We start from the raw sequence: 21,648 nt of genomic DNA on the forward strand, positions 1-21,648 counted from the left end.
ATAGTAAAAGTAAATAACTAAAATGTTGAACAGATATAGATGCTTTGAAAAAATTAATAGCAAAAAAATATATATATATTATTTAATTAAACATTTGATGAGCCGAATGTAAATATATATAGGCTTTGACTCTATCAAATTAGACTTGCTCTCTCATTATTGTTTTGGTCCCTTCTAATAAAAAAAAAACTAATTTTATCCTCGTATTTTGTGCACATAATACACAGAACGCAAACCTTACCCTGTATACCCTTATGCCACACTTTCACAAGGATGACCAATGAGTTGAAAAGGTTTCCTTTTTTAAGAAAAAAAAAAACAAAAAAATTAAATATGAATAAGGGGAATTCGAAATAATAACTTTATTTCATGAAGTGTGATTTTTAGCCGATTTAGTTATCGTCAATTTGATCTCATTTATTGAGTTTGGTTTGAACTGCTTCCTACACGTATATTTATTGAATTTTATTTACTAGCTTGAACAAACTTGATGGTAAGTTGACCCAAATGCCTTTTATAACAGAAAAGTCTGTTTACTTGCCTTAGTGAGATTAGTGATCTTCATATATGCTTGAAAAAATTGGTCAAATTATTTTTTTATTCTGACATGACAAAGTCCAAGATTTTTACATCAACTACTCCAAAATTCAATTAAGCCAAGTCGTTAACAAAACAGTACAACAACTGAAAATGAAGTTTACCTTACTTGCCATCTTTAAGATATTGTTGCATGCCATTTATATGCCTTTCAATTTTATGCATTTCTTCCAACAAATTATAATTTAGAATAATGAGTGGAGGGCTCGATGAGTTCTAAGCTTCTATTCAAAAATTTTATGAATTGATTAACAAACCAATCATCTCAAAGAATTGGGGGCTACGAGAGGGTCTAACCTATTCTTCAAAGAGCCCCATATATAGGATTTTTTTTTTTTTTTGACATGTCCGCACAAGGAGGGGGGAGGGAGATTCAAACTAGTGACCTCCGCTTCATTAAGCGTGGTCCCAGCCGATTGAGCTACCTCTTGGAGACTATATATAGGATTATTGAAAATCATGAGTTATTAGGGGTTTGATGGACCACGACCCAATTAACTACCTAGATTCGAGTGGACCTTCGCGTAAGGATAGCACTTAGCAGCCAATTTACAACTAACCGAATGTTCACGCCATATAGCATTTCCCAACAAACCGAATTTATGCTAGGAGTACTACTTTTACTACAATTTTTTTTGTAATTAATGCTGTACATCACTATCTATTGTCCAATCTCTTAAAGCCTATGTGGCATGGTCTTCCATAATACTTAGTTCATGAGAATTTATTTTTTGGTTGGAAGACCACGCTACATAAACTTTGAAAATGATAAATAGAATTACTTCATAAATATATATGTGCTCTATAATTAATGAAGTAATTAAGTACAAAAATCCACTTATCAATTTAAATTTAAATAGTTAGTGTATTATTAATTATTTTATTAATTGTAAAAAATACAAAAAAATTTAGTGTAAATTACACGCCATCCATTTTTAGTAGTTAGATTTTGATGTTTTAAAAGAAAGAAAAAGAGAAGGTTAAAGGCTGGCAGAGCCCACTTGCAATACAAACACGTGGCAGTAGCCCACCGGGGTGCCTTGTATAGGCTGCAAAGCGTTAACAGCTGCCCCCTGACACATCAGCACCATATTGAATGTAGACCCACCTGCAAAAAGCGAAGTGAAAAGGTCATCTGACAACATCCCTGCCGTCCATTCTCACCAATAGAATCTGGGCACGTTTCCTCAGTTTTGAACATCTACCCCCGCATTTCAGTCAGCATTGTGCGAAAGGATCTTCTTCGAGTGGCTGTCCTTTGCTGGATTACTTTCTTTGGTGACTGCCACGTGTCCAGTTCAGGGATGTGATAAGACTGGACCATAATCTTTTTCTCTTATCCAACAACCCCCCCTCTTTCATCTTTCTAAATGTTGGTGGAACCCATTCCTTTTGGGTTATTACCATTTAGCGCCAAACTCTCAATTCTTTTTAGTTTTCACCCCTTGCAGTTTCAAAAACCCATTACGTACAGACCCCTCTCTCTCTCTCTCTCTCTCTCTCCATATATATTTTATTAATTATTATGGCCAAAAGAAAAGTTAACAAAAGCTAATATAAAAGGGGAAGAGAACTTTCAGTTGTCAACTTTAGAACCAGTGACTTTTATTGCACTCTAAGTTTTAGCTTTATCAAGGATGAAAGGGAGTTAAAAAAAAGGAGACATCAGAATATCAAGGGAAAATAAAAGGAAAATGTTCGAGATACTATAAATTTTATTATAATTCTTTACACACTTAAGTGTCGGTTTATATGAATGCCATGTAGTGCCACATGTTAATTATTGAGCATATGAGAAATGTCACACCAAGTCTCACATTAATTTATAAAGGATTCGTAGTAAGAACTATAGAGATATTCTAATACTTTCCATTTTATCAAAAAAATGGACAAGATAAACAAATAAAAACACAGGGGGTGTTTGTTAAACTCCCTCACATTCCCCCACATCCACTACACTATTCACTTCATTTTTTTTCCAAAAAAATATTATTACTTTTATATCAAATCACTCACTTTTTATATCTAATCATTTATTTTTTATTACTATTCAAATAAAAAAATCACTACAAAACAAAATTTTTTACTTCCCAATACCACTTTTTCATTTTTCTATACCAATTATTATTATTATTATTTTCTTTTTTTTTTATCCATGAACAGTATCCTGTAAAATGAACAGTGCTGGGGTGTTTAACAAACACCCCCACAACGTTTGATATGAGTAGGATGTTTTCTATTCCGTCCCCATTTCTTAAATTTATTTAATTATAAAGCAGAGTCTTACATAATAAGGAACTAATATGAAACTTATTAACACTCGTGAGCTTTTTTATAATCAACCCACTCCATTTTTTAATTTCAGACTAATTTTCTGAGATGTTATAGGACGTCGTTTGACAATGCCTATTGCCTTCACCTTCTGCTTTCTGTAAAAAAAGAAGAAATTAAATGTAGTAACAAACAACTTTAAATACAAAAAAAGAAAAAATTTAAAACTATTTTTAATTTTTATGTCACATTAAAACATTTTTTTTCCATTTAAAAAGTGTTATCAAACGAGTTCCTCGAGATCATTTCACTTTAACATTGATAAAATCCTCTGAATTTGGTTTTTACCGGAACTTAATTCAATTTATTGTCCAGATTTTACTAAAGCAAATCTAAGGTGATGATATTTAACTCCAAGTCCATGTCATTTAAAACCTGAAATGCGATCCAAACCACTCCACCATCAATGTCGTCCCACCACCTGAGTGGATTTGTTGCAGGGTCTAGTATATAATGGATATTCCATGGACAATTTGTTAGCACTATATACAATATATGGGAATAAGAATTTTAACTTGTTATTTATTTATTTTTTTTAACGAATTATCTTTTCATTGATATAACAATTAAATGGGACAAAATGCTATGTACAATACCAACGATACAAATTGGAATCTTCACAACTCAAACTTTATCTATTACATACATAATAGTCTATCGAGTCATTATAAGATAATATCTATGAAAAGTCATCATTCTAATCAGTTTCAGATTTACAGCAAATTCCAACAAATCGTGTCTCTATCCCTGCCAGGTCATTGATTCTCTGACCTTTTTTTTTTTTTTTTTTTTTTTAATCTCCGCTACTAGTGCTTTATCAATCGCAATCTTCTTTGCTGTCTCTACCATAGTGACAATTTTTCTTTATTCCTGATAATTCCTCCGTTATTGGTCTATTGGTTTGCTCACAAAAAATGAACTATAAGAAAACAAAAGACCGACTGGAAATCAATTCCATTATTCTTAATGATTTGTAAAAACAAAACATAAGAAAACGAATAAAACTTCACCCCATAAATTGTTACTAAAGGCAAATCAAGAGAGAATATATTATTATTTTAAAACAATAAAAATACAATAATAAAAACACAACATACGCTCACGCGTTCCATGCTCCATCACAGGCGAGCCACGCGTGGCTAGAAAGTACCATGAAGACCATTGACACATGCATCCTGGTTGATCTATTGTGGAGGTGGGGAAAAGGAGGGGGAATGGCCACAATTTTAACTTGTTATTAGGCAATATTAATCTTCATTAAAACAGAAAACAAATTATTACAAGACGGGGTGGACACCTTAACAACAAAACATCAAACAGAAAAGACAATGTTTGAGAAAATTAAAGTACAAACAACTAACTGAAAAAAGGGCCATAAAATAGCTGGGGGGGCAATGTTTTTTAGACCGAAAACCAAAATTTTATATTAATTATGTTAGAGAACGAATGGAAAAATCTATTTAGGATTAGCAAAGGGCAAATTAGTAACTATAATTTCCTTAAAATTTTGATTGTATCTTACTTAAAATTATGTTTCATTCTCCTCGTTGGTGGCTTCCATCATCATCTTATCCATTAATAATTTACTATAACTGTCCACCTTTTTCATTTTATTTTATTGTTGATTTTTTTTGGCTTTTTCTATATTTAACTAAAGAATTCGCTGCATCTTTGTTTACAATTTAGAACGAAAAAGTATTTCTTGTGAATTTCTCATTGATAAGGAGTTGCCATTATATTGTAATTGTAATTAACCATTAATTATTTAAATAGTTAAATTCATTATGTCAAGTTAAGTTTTTGAGATAATCACAAATACGAATTCCGCGTAGTGCTTGAAAAAGGGTTGTGGTATATGTGGATAAAGAGCAAGTGGAGCAACCTTTTACCTTGTCATGACATGAGATATATATATATATATGAAAAGGTTGTCATGCTGCTGAATGCTGATGATAGCAAGCACAACGTTATTTACTCTCTCTCTCTCTCTCTCTCTCTTTCATAGGAAAAAGGTGTTAAAATGAGTTGCAAATTAGTTTCAACAGTAGCCAAAATCAAGAGCTCCACAACTTTATTTTATTTTTTTATATATTTGGCCGACCAGAGAGGATTACATGGTCATAAAGTGGTTAAATAAATCTAATTGCATAAACAATATTGATAGGATGGGGTGAAGCTTTTCTGACCAAGAATTCTTGTCAAGACTATACTTGTGACAAACTGGACAATTTGAGCAAGGTTTAATTACAATCTGATTTGACAATTCCTTAAAACCCTAGTGGGCTTTTGGGCCATATTGTTGACCACTATATTTCCGCATGCCTCTCATAAACTGTTGCCACCACAAACTCTCATGAGGTACAAATCCAACCAAAAATATATGATGCATCGATAGCCAGGAAATAATCACTTTTTAGGAAGCTGCAGCTTGGAGAAACAAATGGTCATTCCATCTTCAAGCTTCACAAAATTGTCCTTGAAGCATGATTACTCCTTTCATCGGTCCACACAATTTGGATTCTTTTAACTTCACATGGGGATCGCTTGAAACAAGATAATACTAATGCAGAATCATCCTCTCCTTTATGGTGGCTATGCTCTCCAAATGGTTATCTTTCTTTCTTTATTAATTATTATTGAAGAATCAGTTAGCCGGAAAACACCGTATTTCAGGCCAACAGAACCTGCAATGAAAAAGAAATAAGGATGGGTGACCTTGTTAGGTGTACTGATGTGGGAATACTCTGATGCCTAAGTTAGTAATTGTTTAGAGAAGAATAGTAAGAAACTTAGAAAACCGCAGCTTGTTTTCTTCATGGCATGGGCTCTCTCTCTCTCGTCTGCATGAGCACCGTCAGGTGTCTTTGTACTATTAGGCAGTTTTTTGACAAAGTATAGTGTTTGTTTACAAATCAAGAAGAATCACATCTCATGTCATGCCTTGCCTTCTGACCCATACAGTTATGGGAAAAATAGTGGTCTCAAATTAAATGTCACATGCTACTATTGCAAGAAGGTAAGGTATGTCACATGTACCAAGGTGTGTCGTTGTATGCAATTCTTCCGAGAATATAGAAAGTGATTGAAGTGACACAATATGTTAGGATTATGCTCCTTCTTTGACTCATTGTGTATCAAGTTGTTGGGCTCCCCAAGGGCCTGATTGGGCCAAACTTTCTTGTAGTATTACTTGCCAAATGGGCCTTAGTAGGTCTATATCAGGCCTAGGGGCCCACTACTTAGAAAATTCTTTTTGGGTGCACCAATTATTATTTTTGCTGTTTCTCATGATGGCATTCCACTATATAAACTCTTAGACCTTGCTGATTTCCCTTACAAATAAGTCAAGTCCACTTTATTCATGGTGCTACACCAACAATTGTGAATTTTGATTAGTCCAGAAAGGCACATGAGGTTCCTTTTTATAAAGCAGAAAGTTTGCTATATTATAGACAAAGAGAGGGAGAGACCCTGGGTGTTGGTGGCCAAACAAGTTTGGCAATCCTCCAAAAAAAATGTGCCACCTTGCCTTTTAGACTTTGGTGAAATGATGTATCAATGCTTCACCAACACAATTCCTTCATCATTAACTTGGGATATAATGAGAATGGCAGGCAATACCCTTCATCTACTTGTGATTCTACTGGCTTTCTCTAACCTTATCTCCTTGAATGCTGCCCCAATATCAAGTAAACATCCAACAGTTCTCCATCTCATAATGCATACTTTTCTGTTCGATTTCATGCTAAACCACTATTTTGTTTTGCAATTACAGGGGCAAGAAATCTATTGCATGACAGTAAAGATATTGCAGCTTCAAGGAGTATCCGTGGGGTATATCACATGCTTTTCCCTCTCTCTCTCTTTTTAATCAATTAAAGGATATGCAACTATTCTGTTTGTCCTGTGGAAACAGGCAATCACAAAGCAATCCGTGGAAGAAGAGCTCACCAATGGCGGGAGTGACTTGGAATCTGCTGATTATCCAGGATCAGGGGCTAATCACCGCCACACTCCAATGCCGCCAGCAGGGATACACTAAATTATTTGTTTAGTTGTTGTTTGTGTTGGATTTACAACCTCAAGAAAGAACTACTTGTGTTAATACAGCTTCTTGGGTAGGATGTTTCTTGATGTTTAACTTTCTCAAGAATCAAGGATTCTTCCACTAAGATGGGAAGAGGTTTAGTAGCAAGAACGTAAAAGATTCATTTGTTTCATTATCCTGAAACTCAGCATTAAAAAACACAAAAACAAGAAAAAACAAAAACAGGATGATCTTCAAGTATAAAGCTGATCTTATTGTCTCTGGAATTTATGCATTTGTCATAGTTAGACTACTGTTTGAGGTGGAATCCGAATATTTATCAATCAATCAAAAACTTTTTGAGCTGGAATTCGAATACTGTTAACCCATTATCAAAATAATCATGTTAAGCAGCAAGATAATCTGTCATGTTATGCTTGGGTCATTCATGACATAGAGGGGATCTGCGAGGACGCATTAGTTTTTGCTTGTTCTTTTCTGCTCCAAGATAAGGTTTCAATCGAGATATGTGATCTTTGTTAGGGCCAGAAGATATACTACAATTTTTGGGATTCTATGATTCTCCTCCAAACAGTAAGGAATTCAATCTTTTTCCCTCTTTTTTTTTTCATTGTAATTAAACTGATGGAATTAAGTAGCAGGAACCTTAGGATTCTGTTCCTAGTCTGAGCATGCTCCCTAGACAATGTTAAATGGTCAGTCACATGTAAAATAGATGTCAGGAATGGTAAAAATCAGTAGGACTATTGAAGCAAAGTTCCAGGAAAGCTCAACCATCCCATTAGGCTGCCCCCTAAACTTAAGACCTCCATTATTGTATATGTATTTTGTCACTTTTAAATCTATGAACCTTTTTGATAAAGGTGTATAAATTATGCCTTTAACCCTTTAATTAATACCTTTAACACATCATAAGACATACATAATCATAAAATAAGGCAACCCATTAGATTTGTACAATTGAAAACAAGAAGCTCTAAAAAATATTGTAGCTCGCGTGGGATGGTGTGGGCTGGTGGCCAAGGCACTAGACAAAGTAATTGAAAAAGCTGGCTGAGAGCAACTTTTGGCATGCTCAAAATCTTCATGTTTCTAAATTAATTGTTTTCCTCAAAGGTTTTGGCTTCCATCCAAGTCCAAGGTACAAGGTATTAGGTATATATTATTGAATTTTATCTTGAGGAATTAAAAAACAATGTTAGGTGAATCTTGATAAAGATGGAAAGAGTCCAAAATCGAAATAGGGATATTAGTGGAGGAAGTGGGTCTAAAGGTGTTAGTCACTACGTACCTCTCTATCCCTGATGTTTCTTTCTGATTAGCAAATGAGCATATATGCCAACAAAGAATCTCATCTCCATTGTCGTTGATAAGGTAGAGGAAGATAGCTTTCACTTTTAAAGACATACAAATCCCATTATAAAATTCCCCTTTTCTCCTTCTCCCGAATTGAATAAAAAAAAAAAAAAAAATCCCGTTATAAAAGAGCATATAAAATTTTGAGAAGAAAAGTTCATGCAAGTTAATTCTAGTGTTGATTACCTTTTTCGTCCACGAATTACAACTTATTTAAAAAATATTTCTTATAAACGGCCACTTGTCACGCTTATTATATTGAATTACTATTTTGTTATAAAAAGTTAAAAACTTCTTGTATTAGCTAGGGAATCTCATTAAATTAGACTCAACATGTGTTTTTACACGTTAAAGGATGAGAATACTCTCAAATAGCTAGGAAAAAAAATACAATTTTTTTTTTTTTTTTTTTTGTTAAAAGGAAATAAAAACTTCATCTTTTTTTTTTTAAAAAAAAAAAAAAGAAAAAAGAAAAAGTGGTGGTACTCGTTGTACCACGCCCACTCCCAAATCAAACAAGGCGACTCAACGACCCTACTAGAATCAAATGGAGTGGCTTGACCATCCGAGAATTATAAAATTTAAACATACATATGATATGATGTTGCCTTGCCTTAAAGTTATGAACTTTCAAACATATCCAAATGGTGGTACATACATATGATGTTGCCTTAAACATACATATCCAATTGAGTATAAAGTTATGAACTTTCAAATATCTAAAAAAATAGCAAGAAGTGAAACCCTTTCAAATACGATTTTTGAAATTCTATTGAGACATATAGCGACGATAAAGTTCGCGTTGCGAAAGCATAAATCTTCGTTCCAATAGAAGCATTTCGTAAAGACACGAACAGTTGCCTCCGTTAAAGAGTTTGTTGCAGCGTTTCAGGTGGCTTAACAACCAGAAACGTGGCTGTCGCTACTACTTTATCAGAAACCGATGCGTTTACTCCTGAAGCAGCACGCCTCGAGCAAGTGAAGAATCTCCACAGCCAGAGGCATTTTGGGTTGCTGCTAAAGGTCAACCTGAACCATAACTTACTCCTTATTGATTTAGCTTCTTTGCGGCCTCAAGAGCTCAAAAGTTGTTTGCTTAAAGATAACCTTCTTGTCGATGTTAGCTACCTTGTGTGATTATTGTTTCCCTTGTTTCATGCTGCTAACTCAACCATTACCTTTTCTTCCACTTCCTTATTGATAACGTTTTCAATCTGACTGTCCATCTAAAGTGGTCAGCTATGATCTTTAATCGAATTACATAATTACATTGTTGGGTTTCTATCAAAGTCCAATTTTTTTTCATCTGGGTGTCCGTCTATTTTCGCCAAAGATAGCTCAATCTCCATTTCCATGTCCTTTTAACTAATTGTTCAGCACTTGGAGCCGTAACATTGAATTCTAATGACCCATTTACTCACTTCTTATAAAAATTATCTTTTACCCAGATAATCAAGGCATTTTTTCTCATTCAGGAGTGAACAAAGGTTCAAACTTCCTGACAATGTTGTAGGGTTGGCATAGTGATCTTGACTACAATTTTTTGTACTTTAGATTTTTGCATCATGATCATAAAAAGCTGTCTGTTGAAATTTGTTGGTGTTATTAGCTATTTGGAAGTTTCAAGGTCTGTTCGTTGGAATGTGGTAATTTCAATCGGTTTGGCTTTCTTAATCTTGCAGGAAGTACGCAGCAAATTTGATTTGTAAGTCGTATTGAGTTGAGAACCTCCGTGTTCGTTTTTGGTCGTTGATAAGAGAAATGGAATTTTTTTTTTTTTGGGGGGGGGTGGGGGTGGGGTGTGGGGACGGGGGGCAGGATTCGGCTTAAACTGCAGAAGGAATTGAGAATTGAGAACTGAAAAATTAGACCTCCTAATGGCAGAGCTCATTTTGTGTTTCTAGTGAAATGTGGCTCTTTTGGGTAAGCACTAGACTTCTTTGGTGCTACAATTAGGCAAAAGTTCAACTTCATTTGTTTAAACTTGATCAACCATCCTAAACCCTGAAAAAAAGAAGAAGAGAAAAATCAATCAACCGTCACTATTCTGAATTATGAGACATCCTCTGGTATGGTTCACTTTAGGAATCCTAGAGACAGCTTGAGTTCAATAATCAATACGAATCTCCACTTGTCTGTTTACTAACACAGTTCCTGTGGAGGTCCAAGAATTGGCTTGGTTGGGCCTTGCCTTAGGAAACCTAGGGTCTTGGATATGGTCTACGCAATATTCTGATGTTTGAGAGTTGATATCTGAGTAGCTTTACTTTTGAGAATGTGGTCTAGAAGGCTATTGCTGTGCTATCTTCTTTTGTGTTGTGGTAGACTCTAATAAAAAAAAATATTTTTTTGTTTTGTTTTGGTCTTTTATGAGATTAATTGAAAATTAGGTGGAAATGCTAGTCACACTTATCCTCCTTTTAGATGCTTAGGATATGAAGAAGACAAAAATATGCCAGGACTCTTGTTAGAACCAACTCCAAACCAAGTACTTGTACATTCAAATTGAATATTCCCCCTCTCCCCCTCTTTCTTCTCTATACCAAATAGAGCATTACTGTTTCAGGAATTGTCCTCATGCCTTTTCCAGATACGAACTATTGGATTATATATGTAGGAAACTCAATTTCAACAAGGGGAAGATCTTGTTCCTTACTCAAAAAAAGAAAAAGAAAAAGGAGCTTCAGAACGATAAAAATGTATCCTGCGACCTTATTGAGAAGCTGAGAAAAGCATTGTTCAGATGGAAATAGTCAAGTCTCTCTAGAGGGGAAAAAAGACTTGAATTCCAAACAATCCTAATTACTTAATAACTTGGAGAAAGTTTAACTCCTTGATAAATAATCAAGGATTTAGCATCCTTAATTATTCTTCACTTATCAGGTAGCAGATACAAGAAAGAACGAAATTATTTTTTCTGCAAGAGAGGAAAAGAGTTTTCTTGTAGTTTGACAAGACCATTGTTTTTTTTTTTTTTTTTTTTTTTTCTTTCAATTACTTCCTTTTTTCAAAACAAAAGAAAAAGGTAGTGAATTCACAACCATGGTTCACAGTAAGAAGGAGAGAGAATCAAATTAAGGAAAACAAGAAGGGTCCAAATATTGACCTGCTAGAAAGAGTTCATTGTACATTTTAGATCTCTTTCATGCACCTGATATCAACTTTAGAAAGAAAAAGCAATAACAACTATAGCTTTGTCGGTCATACTGTTTACGGCATTTATAACTTTTCAATTTGAAGTATATATAGTGATTAGGAGTTATAAGACTTATATAGGCGGTAATAAGTTTTCCAAATTGACTTGAGGCCTCCTTCACGTTGATGCTGCTTCTATTCTCCGGCAGCGGTCCCCCTCTTGATGCAATTGAACCATGCTTTCTTTTGGGTTGAGTCATGTCAAAGCAAGAGGAAATATGGATTTGGATGTACCATTTTATCAGGAATGAGTTAGTCTTGCCTGAATTATTCGAAGGAATATTTCTGCATGATTCTTTTTTGTCTCAATCAATCAAGTTGTGGGGTCTTGGACAAAGATGTTGTGTTTCATAAGATTCTAGAAATGAGACATCACTTAATGAGGCAAATAACTTTTACTGCCTTGGTGGAGTTATCAATCATCTCTACCACAGGTCACATCTAAGCCATGTGATATCTTAGATTCTTGTATACAGCTTACATATGCTAAGGCATAGATGAAACCTAGACCTTGCATCATCACATAACCATTGTTTGGATGTGGATATTGGTGAAAAGTTAAGACTATCAGATAGTTTAATTACTATGCACTAAATTGGTAGTTTTGAGCGCTGATTTAACTTTTGTAACTGTTGACTTATTCTTTCACCAACTTGTAATACATTTGGCTCTTGGTTTGAAGGTATGGATCATTTAACAAATCTGACTTTCGCGTATGCTCAGGATAGTAAATGGTTTACAAGATAAATATAGAAGTTTGGTGATTAATGGGCCATTTGGCCCATTTCTGTTGAAGCTAGATTATGATTGTGCCTATGCTTCTAAAGGGAGATGATTTCGCAGAGGTTCTCAAAAGATGGAAGAACATGTTTTGTTCAGTATTGCATATTAAACAGCTTTCTTTTTATGTTCTCGTTGCATTTAATAATGTACCTTTTTTCATACTTAAAGGAGTCTACATGTTGTTTATGAATGTTGTTTAATAATTGCAATCTTTGTTATATCCTCTACTTTCTTTTTCCTTATTTATTTTATTTTTTTTCACTTGAAAGAAATTTCCTATAGACTTAAGCCACCCCCACCCCACATAATAATAAAAAATAAATCCAAAAGAGATTCTAACCATTGATTGAAGTGTGACCACGATATGACTTCAGCATGGAACCACTAGTGCCTGTGATGGGCACAACCCAGGTTGAGGGGACATGAGTCTGGTTGTGTATATACCTGTATGGTAAGTTGGTAACACTATGACTGAGCATTTATTTCGTTTTTGCTTTCTGTGATCTACTGCCACTGCAGACTTTGATTTGCAGAATATTTTCAAGTATCATTTGAATACAACCATGCTTATTCTTCCCTTTCTTAAAGCCTAAGATCACTTACTCAGATAATAATAGAGAAATAAATTGCTTAGTGACATAATGCTCATGTCATTTCTATGGATTTGCTTGACATAAAATTTCAGCTATTTATTCAAATTATTCTTTGGTAAGATGGTGACAAGTTCCTTTTGTTTCTCTTTTCCTGATTCCTGAGGCCATATTCTTCTCATCTTCTTTGCTTGCTTTGGATTTGTGAGATCTCATCTAATGGGTCCCTTTAAGAATAATAATTGATGAGGCACCTTTGTTTAAATGACTTTTGATTCACCGGACCTTCTCCTACTGACCTAAGAATACCAGGGGCCGTTTGGCATCATCCCAGAATCTCCTTTACCTGTTATGGAATATATTAAAGTGAGAAAGTAGCTTCAAGTACAGCAGCTGGCTAAAGAGAAAGGTACTTCAATAACTCTCCCTTCTTTTCTTGTTTTTCAAACATTCGGGCCACATACCATTAAAACTTGTCAATAATTAATATTCCTTTCTTTGAATGCGAACGATGAGCTTGCCACTAAGGACTAATAGTTCAGGACAGAAGAAGCAGATGCTTGCTCAGGAAGAACCCTCCTTATTGATGTGAAACTGGACCCACCACTTATTTGCTCATATAATGATCCCTCTCCCTCAATAAAAATTTTATCTTGAGTAAATATTTGGTAATGGTAAGAGTTTTTTGAGTTTTGATCAATGGATTTTTTCTGTCTATTATGCTGACTGCTGTGTTTCTTTAACAGTTTTACTAACATCTGACCAGTCCACGGATGGGTATCTTTCTGTGATAACATATTCAAATACTTAAAAAGACACCCTTGTACATGTCCTCCAGTTTGTTCACTAATTAAAGGAGTGTCTCTCTATTCTAGTTGCCTGGTTAAAATAACACTTTGGTATCTAAAATTTCTCAGCTTTGAATCCTGGGAAATTGTTTATCAATGCAGCAGACCAACTGAATGTTTGGCACTGAGATGGCAATACTTGAAGATAAATCATTGGATTTTGATTCCAGTGATCAAACACTTGACCGCAACCCAAGAAATCTGAAGATCTATCTAATACAATTGACTTTTACGATTTGTTGTTGGCCATTGAGGCCTCCCTTTTTCTTTTCTTCTTTTCTTTTCTTTTTTTTCTGGGTGAAAATTTCTTTTCTTCAGTTCAGCTTGGATATGGATTACAGAATTAAAGCCTACACTCCCTTTGGAATATCTTTCTTTATGGGACTTTTATGCAGAGTGAGTGCTCTTGATTGCTTTCATATTTACAAGAAAAGTGTGCAGCCCTAAATTTTGTGAACCTTTTTTTTTCATTTCATTATTAATTTGTGTTTGTCCGAATTAGAGACAGAGATTCAAGGGGTATTTTGTTGCTTTGTGTGATTGTATCACCACTGCCATGCGGTGCTGGCTGGTTTTTTGCTTTTTATTCCTAACCATTGTTAAAGTATTTGATTAAATGATTAAATTTACTCATTCTTATGAGTTTAAGTTTTTGAAATAAGTAATGATTTAACATAGTTTCAAAGCAAGAATTTAAAGTTCGAACACTGTTTCGACGAAGAGTGTTAAAGTATTGATTAAATGATTAAGTTTACACATTCTTTTAAGCTTAAATTTTTGAGATAAGTGATGATTTAACAACCATCAAAAAAAGATGTTGGCTTAAACTTAGGTTGTTACTTATGTTATTTTGAACTTTATCACAACCTGAGAAGGATCTCCAATTCTCTTTATAATTGAATCAAGCTGTAGCTTGCAAGTGAAACATGCAAGTTCAGTCGGCTCCGAAAGAATATAAAACTGGTAATTTTTTCTTTTCTTTCTTTTTTAGGTAGTATGGGATGTTCAGAACTTCAGATACCTGTTGATTGATGGTACCCCTTGGGGTATTAATCCCTTATGTTAAGCCATGTCTAGTAATGGGTCGTATTGCCAGCCTGCCAGCCTGTGTATAAGACTTAGTCCTGAGATTCCCCTGTATTTGGATAATCTTACAAATCTGACGGGCCTTTGCTTCAATTTCCAGAAAAGAGAAATTTGTGGGTTCATATTACGTAGGAACAGCACCTTCAAATTCCTATTCAATAAGATAGATGATTTGATTCTCTTTTGCTAGAGTACTTCTTTTAAAGAAAAAATAGAGTAAGTTGGGTCCTAAAATCTAAGGTGAGATTCTTTGATTCCTCCATCCCTACTAAGAACAAAAAGAATCTGCCAATCGCACCACACCCTTCTAAGGAAAGAAAATGAAAAAAGAAAAAGGGAAAGAAAAATTAAAAGAAAGCAAGACACCCATTTGGTTTTCCCTTTCAATCACCAAAAAGAAATATCCATTACACTATTACAGCATCCCCCATCAATTTAATTTTTTTTGTTTCAAAGCTTCTCAGAGTGCTAGGAAAGTTGCACCCATTATTCATCATGGTGGGGCCACCTAATTCAGTAAGGAATCTAGCACAAAGAGGGGAGGGAGAGAGAGAGAGGAAAACAGCAAGATAAAAACAAACCATACACTTTTCCTCTTTTCTCTCCTTTTAAGACTCAAATTAAACTGTGCTGCTTTCTCTGTTTTTGCTGCATCAGAGATTCTCTCCTCCTCTTTCAAGTCAAAGAAGAAAGAAAAAAAAAATTAAATAAAAAAAAAAAGAAAAAAAAAAAAAAAGAAAAGAAAAGAAGAAAAGTTGATATGAAATGGGAAATGAGAGAAAGGAAGAGCCACAGCTCATGGCATATATTCCCCCAGCATAACCCCACTTATGTTTCCAGATATGGAGTGAGAACATAGGACAGGCCAACAACTCCTCCAAATTATAAAGAGAACTATAGCTGCCGCATATTGACACAGAGCTCGTCAAAATTCATTTCTATGTTTCAGTTTTCTTGCTCTATCCCATCCACAAAACACAAAAGGGTCTGCACAATATGCAAAATCAGAACATGAATTTGGTTTTGTCCACTGATGCAAAGCCCAGGTTAAAATGGACACCAGAACTTCATCAAAGATTTGTTGAAGCAGTGGCTCAACTTGGAGGAGCAGACAGTGAGTATAGAAGCTTTATTACTTGCTTGTAATATTTTGATCATAGTATAGAGTTTCTAATGTCTTTTATGCACATGGCCAGAGGCAACACCCAAGAGTCTGATGAGGGTGATGGGAATTCCTGGGCTGACTTTGTACCACTTGAAGAGTCATTTACAGGCACTTTCTTTTCACAATCATTCCATCAATCTTTGTTAATCATACCAGCATGCTGGAAGGCTGAACTGTAACTGTATGTTTGTGTTTCTTGTCGCAGAAATACAGGCTAGGGAAAAGCCAACAGTCAGAATCCTGCACCGACAACAAACAAGAGGGTAACTTTAGTGCTTCGGATTTATCAATTATAGCATGATCCATTTCTTTTCTTTTCATTTTGGTTTTGATGTTTCTTGTTATTGGTGCAGATTACAGAGATATTCAGACCACCGATGGGCACAACTTCAGCACGGAAATCAGTGATGCAAGCCACAATAAGACTAACGAGTAATAGTTAGAGATATATCACATCTATTTGATGAATTTGGATGGAAAATGATCATCTAAAGAGCTTCTATTGATTTAGTGTTGTGTTTTGTTTATCAGAAGCTTGCAGATTGCTCAGGCTCTCCAATTGCAAATGGACGTCCAAAGGAAACTGCATGAGCAGATTGAGGTAGGACTGATAAACATATCCCATTTGCCAATATGCCAATTTCCAGTTTATAAACCAAGACATGCCAATCGTGTTTGAGTTCTGTTTTCAGGTACAGAGACATTTGCAGCTGAGAATCGAAGCCCAAGGGAAGTACTTACAATCAGTGCTAAAGAAAGCTCAGGAGACCCTTGCTGGGTACAGTTCTTCTTCTCTGGGAGTAGAACTTGCAAAAGCTGAACTCTCTCAGTTAGTCTCAATGGTTAACTCTGGCTGCCCGAGCTCTTCAATTTCAGAATTGACAGAAACAGGAGGTTTGAGTATAAAAGATGTTGAGAGGAGACAAATGAGAGGCACAATTTGTTCCATGGAAAGCTCCTTGACATCGTCCGAAAGCTCCGGGAGAAAGGAAGAGAAGCGGCCAATGAAAGAGAGTGGTGACCTCCAAAAGTCTAATTCAACTATTGAACTTTCATTAATGGACATGCACCCAGGAGAAAAGCAAAGAAGCATTGATGTAAGCAAGCAAGCTAGTGGGAGCAAGAGAAGTGGAAGTGCCATTTCTGATGGAATTTGTATAGAACAAACAGTTGCTAAAAGATCATCAATCCATAGAGACAAAAGTAATAATCAACTGAGAAAATCTGGATTATTGGAGACACTAGATCTCAACACCCATTTTCAGCTTGACATTGATGCAGGTCCAAAAGCAATAGACTTGAACTGCAAGGGTATGGAACAATGCAACGGTTTGGAATCTTGATAATACAGATGGTCTTTGGTCATATTCTACGCAGAAAACTTAATTCTTAGAGCTAAGCTTTTGTTTATAGACTGTATATTGTTGTATGTATGGACCCCCGGAACTTTTGAAAGTATATCCAAATCAAAAGAAGGAATTAATATATATTTTTCAATAGCTCTCTCTCTCTCTCTCTCTCTCTCTCTCTCTCAATTTTACAATCTAAAAATGCCGACTTTTGTGGGAAATTGCTAATGACAGGCATGCAGTTTCCCAAATTTTACTTCAAAACTTAATTGCTAATGATGTCGAATTCTATTCTGTGGCTGGACTTCTTATATCTCCACCCTATCCTGTCAATCGGTGCGCACCACGTTCCTCAAAAAAGTTCTAAACCTGACCATTCCAATATCTTCCTGAATTCTTTTTCGTATAATTATGAAGTAGGGTATGTTTAGTTATAATTTTCCACTCTTTATTCCAAGTAAAAAAGCAAAGATGGGGTTAAAAATCATCATAGCGGCAAAATCATTAGTTATCCAACCAACAAACAAAGAATCATTGGCCAAACCATGCGTATGCTTAAATATAAATGAACATAAAGAAACTTCCATCAATTTGTCACTAGCTAACTCTAATAGTCTAATAGACTCAATAATTATGTAGCCAGCGCACAAGGTCAATAAATATTTCCCTACCTTCACTCCTTGAGCAAGAGATATGGAAACACTAAGCATGGAGCTTTCACAAACCTTTCGTGGTCATGGACTTCTCACAGCATTTATGTTCTTACTAATTAACTTGTCTTTAGCTGCTTCTTCACCGCCTCAAGGTATGAACTCTCCACCTGTTTCTTGATTAGCACAATTCATATTAGTTGAATGAATTTGCTTTGATCTCATTCTTCATTCACTGTAGGAAAGAGTCTCCCCTACATGACTTCGGATGTCGAAGAAGTGGCGGGCAAATCTTTCGATTACATTGTTGTTGGGGGAGGCACCACCGGATGTGCCTTAGCCGCGACCTTGTCGGAGAGCTTCACTGTGTTATTGGTGGAACGGGGTGGCTCACCATATGGAAATCCATTGGTGTTGGATAAAAAGTACTACGGGTTTTCGTTGATCCAAACTGATGATTACACATCAGTTGCACAGAGCTTTATCTCCAAGGATGGGGTCATGAATAGCAGAGGAAGAGTTCTTGGAGGATCATCTGCTATTAATTTTGGGTTTTATAGTAGAGCGAGTGAGCGTTTTATCAATAAAGTTGGATTAGATAAGGAACTAGTAACAGAAGCTTATGAATGGGTGGAATCTAGAATTGTATCTAAACCTGAGTTGACCCTGTGGCAGACCGTCGCTGAATTTGGCCTTCTCGAAGCAGGAATTCTGCCTTATAATGGTTTTAGTTTGGAACATATTGAGGGAACAAAGGTGGGAGCAACTTTGTTTGATGAATTTGGAATCAGACACACCTCAGCTGATCTTCTGGAGGCAGGAAATCCGGAAAATATCACAGTTCTTTTGAATGCGACAGTAAAGAATGTCATATTTTGTAACGGTAAGCAAGAATGGTTACAATAAACAGTTCGCATCCAAAACATCTTTCATCTTAAATCTCATATTTCTCTTCAAATGATGCAGAAAACAGGAACAAAAGCAGAGCCCATGGCATAAGGTTTATCAAGAGCAGCGGCTGCCCTGATCAAACCCATGAAGCTTATCTCAACCAACCTGATGAATCCAGTTCATGGGGAGATGTGATATTATCAGCAGGAGCTTTAGGCAGCCCCCAAATTTTATTGTTAAGCGGCATTGGACCTCAGCAACAGCTCAGGAACTTCAATATCCCAGTTGAGCTCGATTTGGAAGGGGTTGGACAGGGAATGAAAGACAACCCTGGTATTGCCCTCTTAGTGGACAATAAGCCACAAAATCGGCTACCAGACACTCCCCAAGTTGTCGGAATAGCGGATGACTTCAAAATCATAGTTGAAGCAGGAATAATACCTGTAAGCTTGAATGCAACAAGAATGACAGTTGCTGCCAAAGTTGCATTCCCAGCATCAGAAGGCAAGCTTGAATTAAATAGCAGCGACCCCAGAGAAAACCCATCAGTACAATTCAACTATCTAGCAAAGGAAAAGGACTTAGAAGAATGTGTGAAGTTGAGCCAACTGCTTGAGCGGGTTGCAAGGTCTCAATCGATTGCTATGTTCGTGGGAATGCAACACAAGAAGAATAACCTGATGACTAGTGAGGATGAGCTGAAAAAATCTTGCAAGAAAAATGTAAGGACCTTTTATCACTACCACGGCGGTTGTACCGTTGGATCGGTTGTGGACAAGGATCACAAGGTTTATGGGGTCGAGGGTTTGAGAGTGGTGGATGGCTCAACATTCCTGGAATCACCAGGCACCAATCCAATGGCCACTCTCTTAATGCTAGGGAGATACCAAGGGATCAAGATTCTGCAAGAAAGGGAAGATACTTGTGCAGTTGGTATCCAGCAAAACCCATAAGAAACTCTATAAACTCCATTGTGTATCAGTTGACCAAGAATCTGATAGTACATATTAATAAACATTTTCCAGTTCTACATATTAATGAACAATTTCCAGTTCTTGCAATGAATCTAACAACAATAATTTCCTATTCCATCTAGCAGGGTTCTGGTGTTTTTTTTTTTTTTTTTTTTTTTTTTTTTTAAATTGATAATCCCAATTTCAATATTAAAAAAAAAAAAAGGCAGAAAAGTGTAAACCATTTATTCCTTCAAGAAAAACATAATCACAGTTCTTTCCTGTACATCGTATTTCCAAAAAATAATTATCTAACCCTCCGTTTCATGATCAGGCCTAGGACTCGAGGAAGAATCACTGGTTGGAGTTTGATTTGAATCCCCACTCCTACCACTATTGAAAGAAAAACTAACCCAAATCTCCCTCTCAACCCTCCTCTCTCTCCCTTCCTCATCCCTCTTCTTGCCCACCTCTTCCTCCTCAACAGGCATCTTGTACCTGCAAACAGGGCAAGACCCATGAATCCCCAGCCACTTCTCGATACAATTTGTGTGGAATCTATGCTTACAGGGCATCTCTTTGGCCACCCCACCAACCTCCAACTCGTCCAAGCAAATCACACACTCCCCACCGTCTTCATCCACCTCCACATTCGGCATGGCCTGTATAGAAGCCTTCGATGCCGGTGGCTGCCCATCCTTGCCACCCTGTTCGCGCAGCAGGGAATCCAAGCTCGACGTTCCGTCAATCACCACCATGCCTTGCGTGAAGGGGTTGATGAGGATGATCCTGTCACGTGGCGTTGTGGGTGTATTCTCAGAGTCTTGATCTGAGACGTCCTCCGGTTGTGGGTCTCTTCTTGGGTCGGCGAAGCCCAGGATAAAGGGTATGAACAGAGACAGGTCTCTGTTCCTCACCACCCTTTCAAACATTGAAGAAATCTCCGACATCTCGGCCTCAGAAGCCATATGATTAAAGATTTTGTAGAGAGAGAAAGAGAGAGATCTAGGCAAGCACAAGAGGCTGCATAATGGAGATGAAGAAAGGTGGAGTTGAGGATATAATAAGGAGAAAGAGGTGTGCGCCCATTGGAAGGTTGTGGAAGGATCTGGAATTTGTGAGCACAGTACTGTTGTGTGTGATAGAGAGAGAGAGAGACGGAAAATACACTGCACTGTTTTTTTATGTTTATCCCAAAACTGCCCTTTTCGGATGGGATGAAGATTTTTATGGGGTGTGATCATGTACGGGTAAGCGTATTGTACTCTATGTCCAAATTTCGGAGAATCTGAGGAGGCAATCAAAGGAGGTGTTCCAGCAGGTGGGCCTGAGTAGCTTTTTTTTTGGTGGGCCTGCCTGAAGATCTGTTCGAATACCTCCAAAAGGGCCCAAACACGCACTTCCTTCTCTCATCAAAAAATCGCATTAATGTTGTGTGAATATTTTTAACTCTTTTACCCAACAAGAATTGGTAAATCATTTTTCTTTTTTATGCTTGACTTTTGTAATACAATTTCTTTATGTTGTTAATTTTACATCGAATTATAACTTCTTTCTTTATTATTATTATTATGCATCCATTCCTTTCTTAGATAAAAGGTGACATGAGTCTTGGTGCTTTTGTTCTTGGCTCTCATGATTGTATTTTGACGAAGCTTTCATGCTGAGGAGACCCTACAGGCTACAACTACTAGTAGTAGTACTAGTAGGAGGATTAGCTTTCAAGCCTGTTAGTGTTGGGGGGTGAATCGACATGAATATTTCTTATGTTTAAATGTTTACCTTTTTCTAAAGGAGTAGTTGGTA

At 36.2% G+C, this 21,648-nt stretch overlaps 4 protein-coding genes across 4 annotated transcripts; 3 read left to right on the forward strand and 1 right to left on the reverse strand.

The window, feature by feature from the left end:
• Positions 1 to 6,312: 6,312 nt before the first annotated feature.
• LOC132179862 (uncharacterized) lies at positions 6,313 to 7,276 on the forward strand. The gene is made up of 3 exons (XM_059592654.1): positions 6,313 to 6,617; positions 6,704 to 6,762; positions 6,845 to 7,276. The coding sequence occupies exons 1-3, from the start codon at positions 6,338 to 6,340 to the stop codon at positions 6,968 to 6,970; spliced, it is 465 nt and encodes a 154-aa protein (XP_059448637.1). The 5' UTR covers positions 6,313 to 6,337; the 3' UTR covers positions 6,971 to 7,276.
• Positions 7,277 to 15,600: 8,324 nt separating this feature from the next.
• Positions 15,601 to 17,498, forward strand: LOC132177425 (myb family transcription factor PHL8). The gene is made up of 6 exons (XM_059589734.1): positions 15,601 to 15,948; positions 16,031 to 16,107; positions 16,205 to 16,262; positions 16,353 to 16,431; positions 16,531 to 16,600; positions 16,692 to 17,498. The coding sequence occupies exons 1-6, from the start codon at positions 15,831 to 15,833 to the stop codon at positions 17,340 to 17,342; spliced, it is 1,053 nt and encodes a 350-aa protein (XP_059445717.1). The 5' UTR covers positions 15,601 to 15,830; the 3' UTR covers positions 17,343 to 17,498.
• Positions 17,499 to 18,049: 551 nt separating this feature from the next.
• Positions 18,050 to 20,022, forward strand: LOC132177424 (protein HOTHEAD-like). Its single transcript, XM_059589732.1, has 3 exons — positions 18,050 to 18,153; positions 18,240 to 18,881; positions 18,965 to 20,022. Exons 1-3 carry the CDS (start codon positions 18,057 to 18,059, stop codon positions 19,840 to 19,842), a joined length of 1,617 nt encoding a protein of 538 aa, XP_059445715.1. The 5' UTR covers positions 18,050 to 18,056; the 3' UTR covers positions 19,843 to 20,022.
• A 45-nt stretch (positions 20,023 to 20,067) lies between these two features.
• Positions 20,068 to 21,000, reverse strand: LOC132177426 (E3 ubiquitin-protein ligase MPSR1-like). The gene has a single exon (XM_059589735.1). The coding sequence runs from the start codon at positions 20,808 to 20,810 to the stop codon at positions 20,154 to 20,156; it is 657 nt and encodes a 218-aa protein (XP_059445718.1). The 5' UTR covers positions 20,811 to 21,000; the 3' UTR covers positions 20,068 to 20,153.
• Between the last annotated feature and the right edge of the window lie 648 nt (positions 21,001 to 21,648).

The sequence above is a fragment of the Corylus avellana genome, chromosome ca4 (genome assembly GCF_901000735.1).
Source record: "Corylus avellana chromosome ca4, CavTom2PMs-1.0".
NCBI classification, from domain to species: Eukaryota; Viridiplantae; Streptophyta; class Magnoliopsida; order Fagales; family Betulaceae; genus Corylus; species Corylus avellana.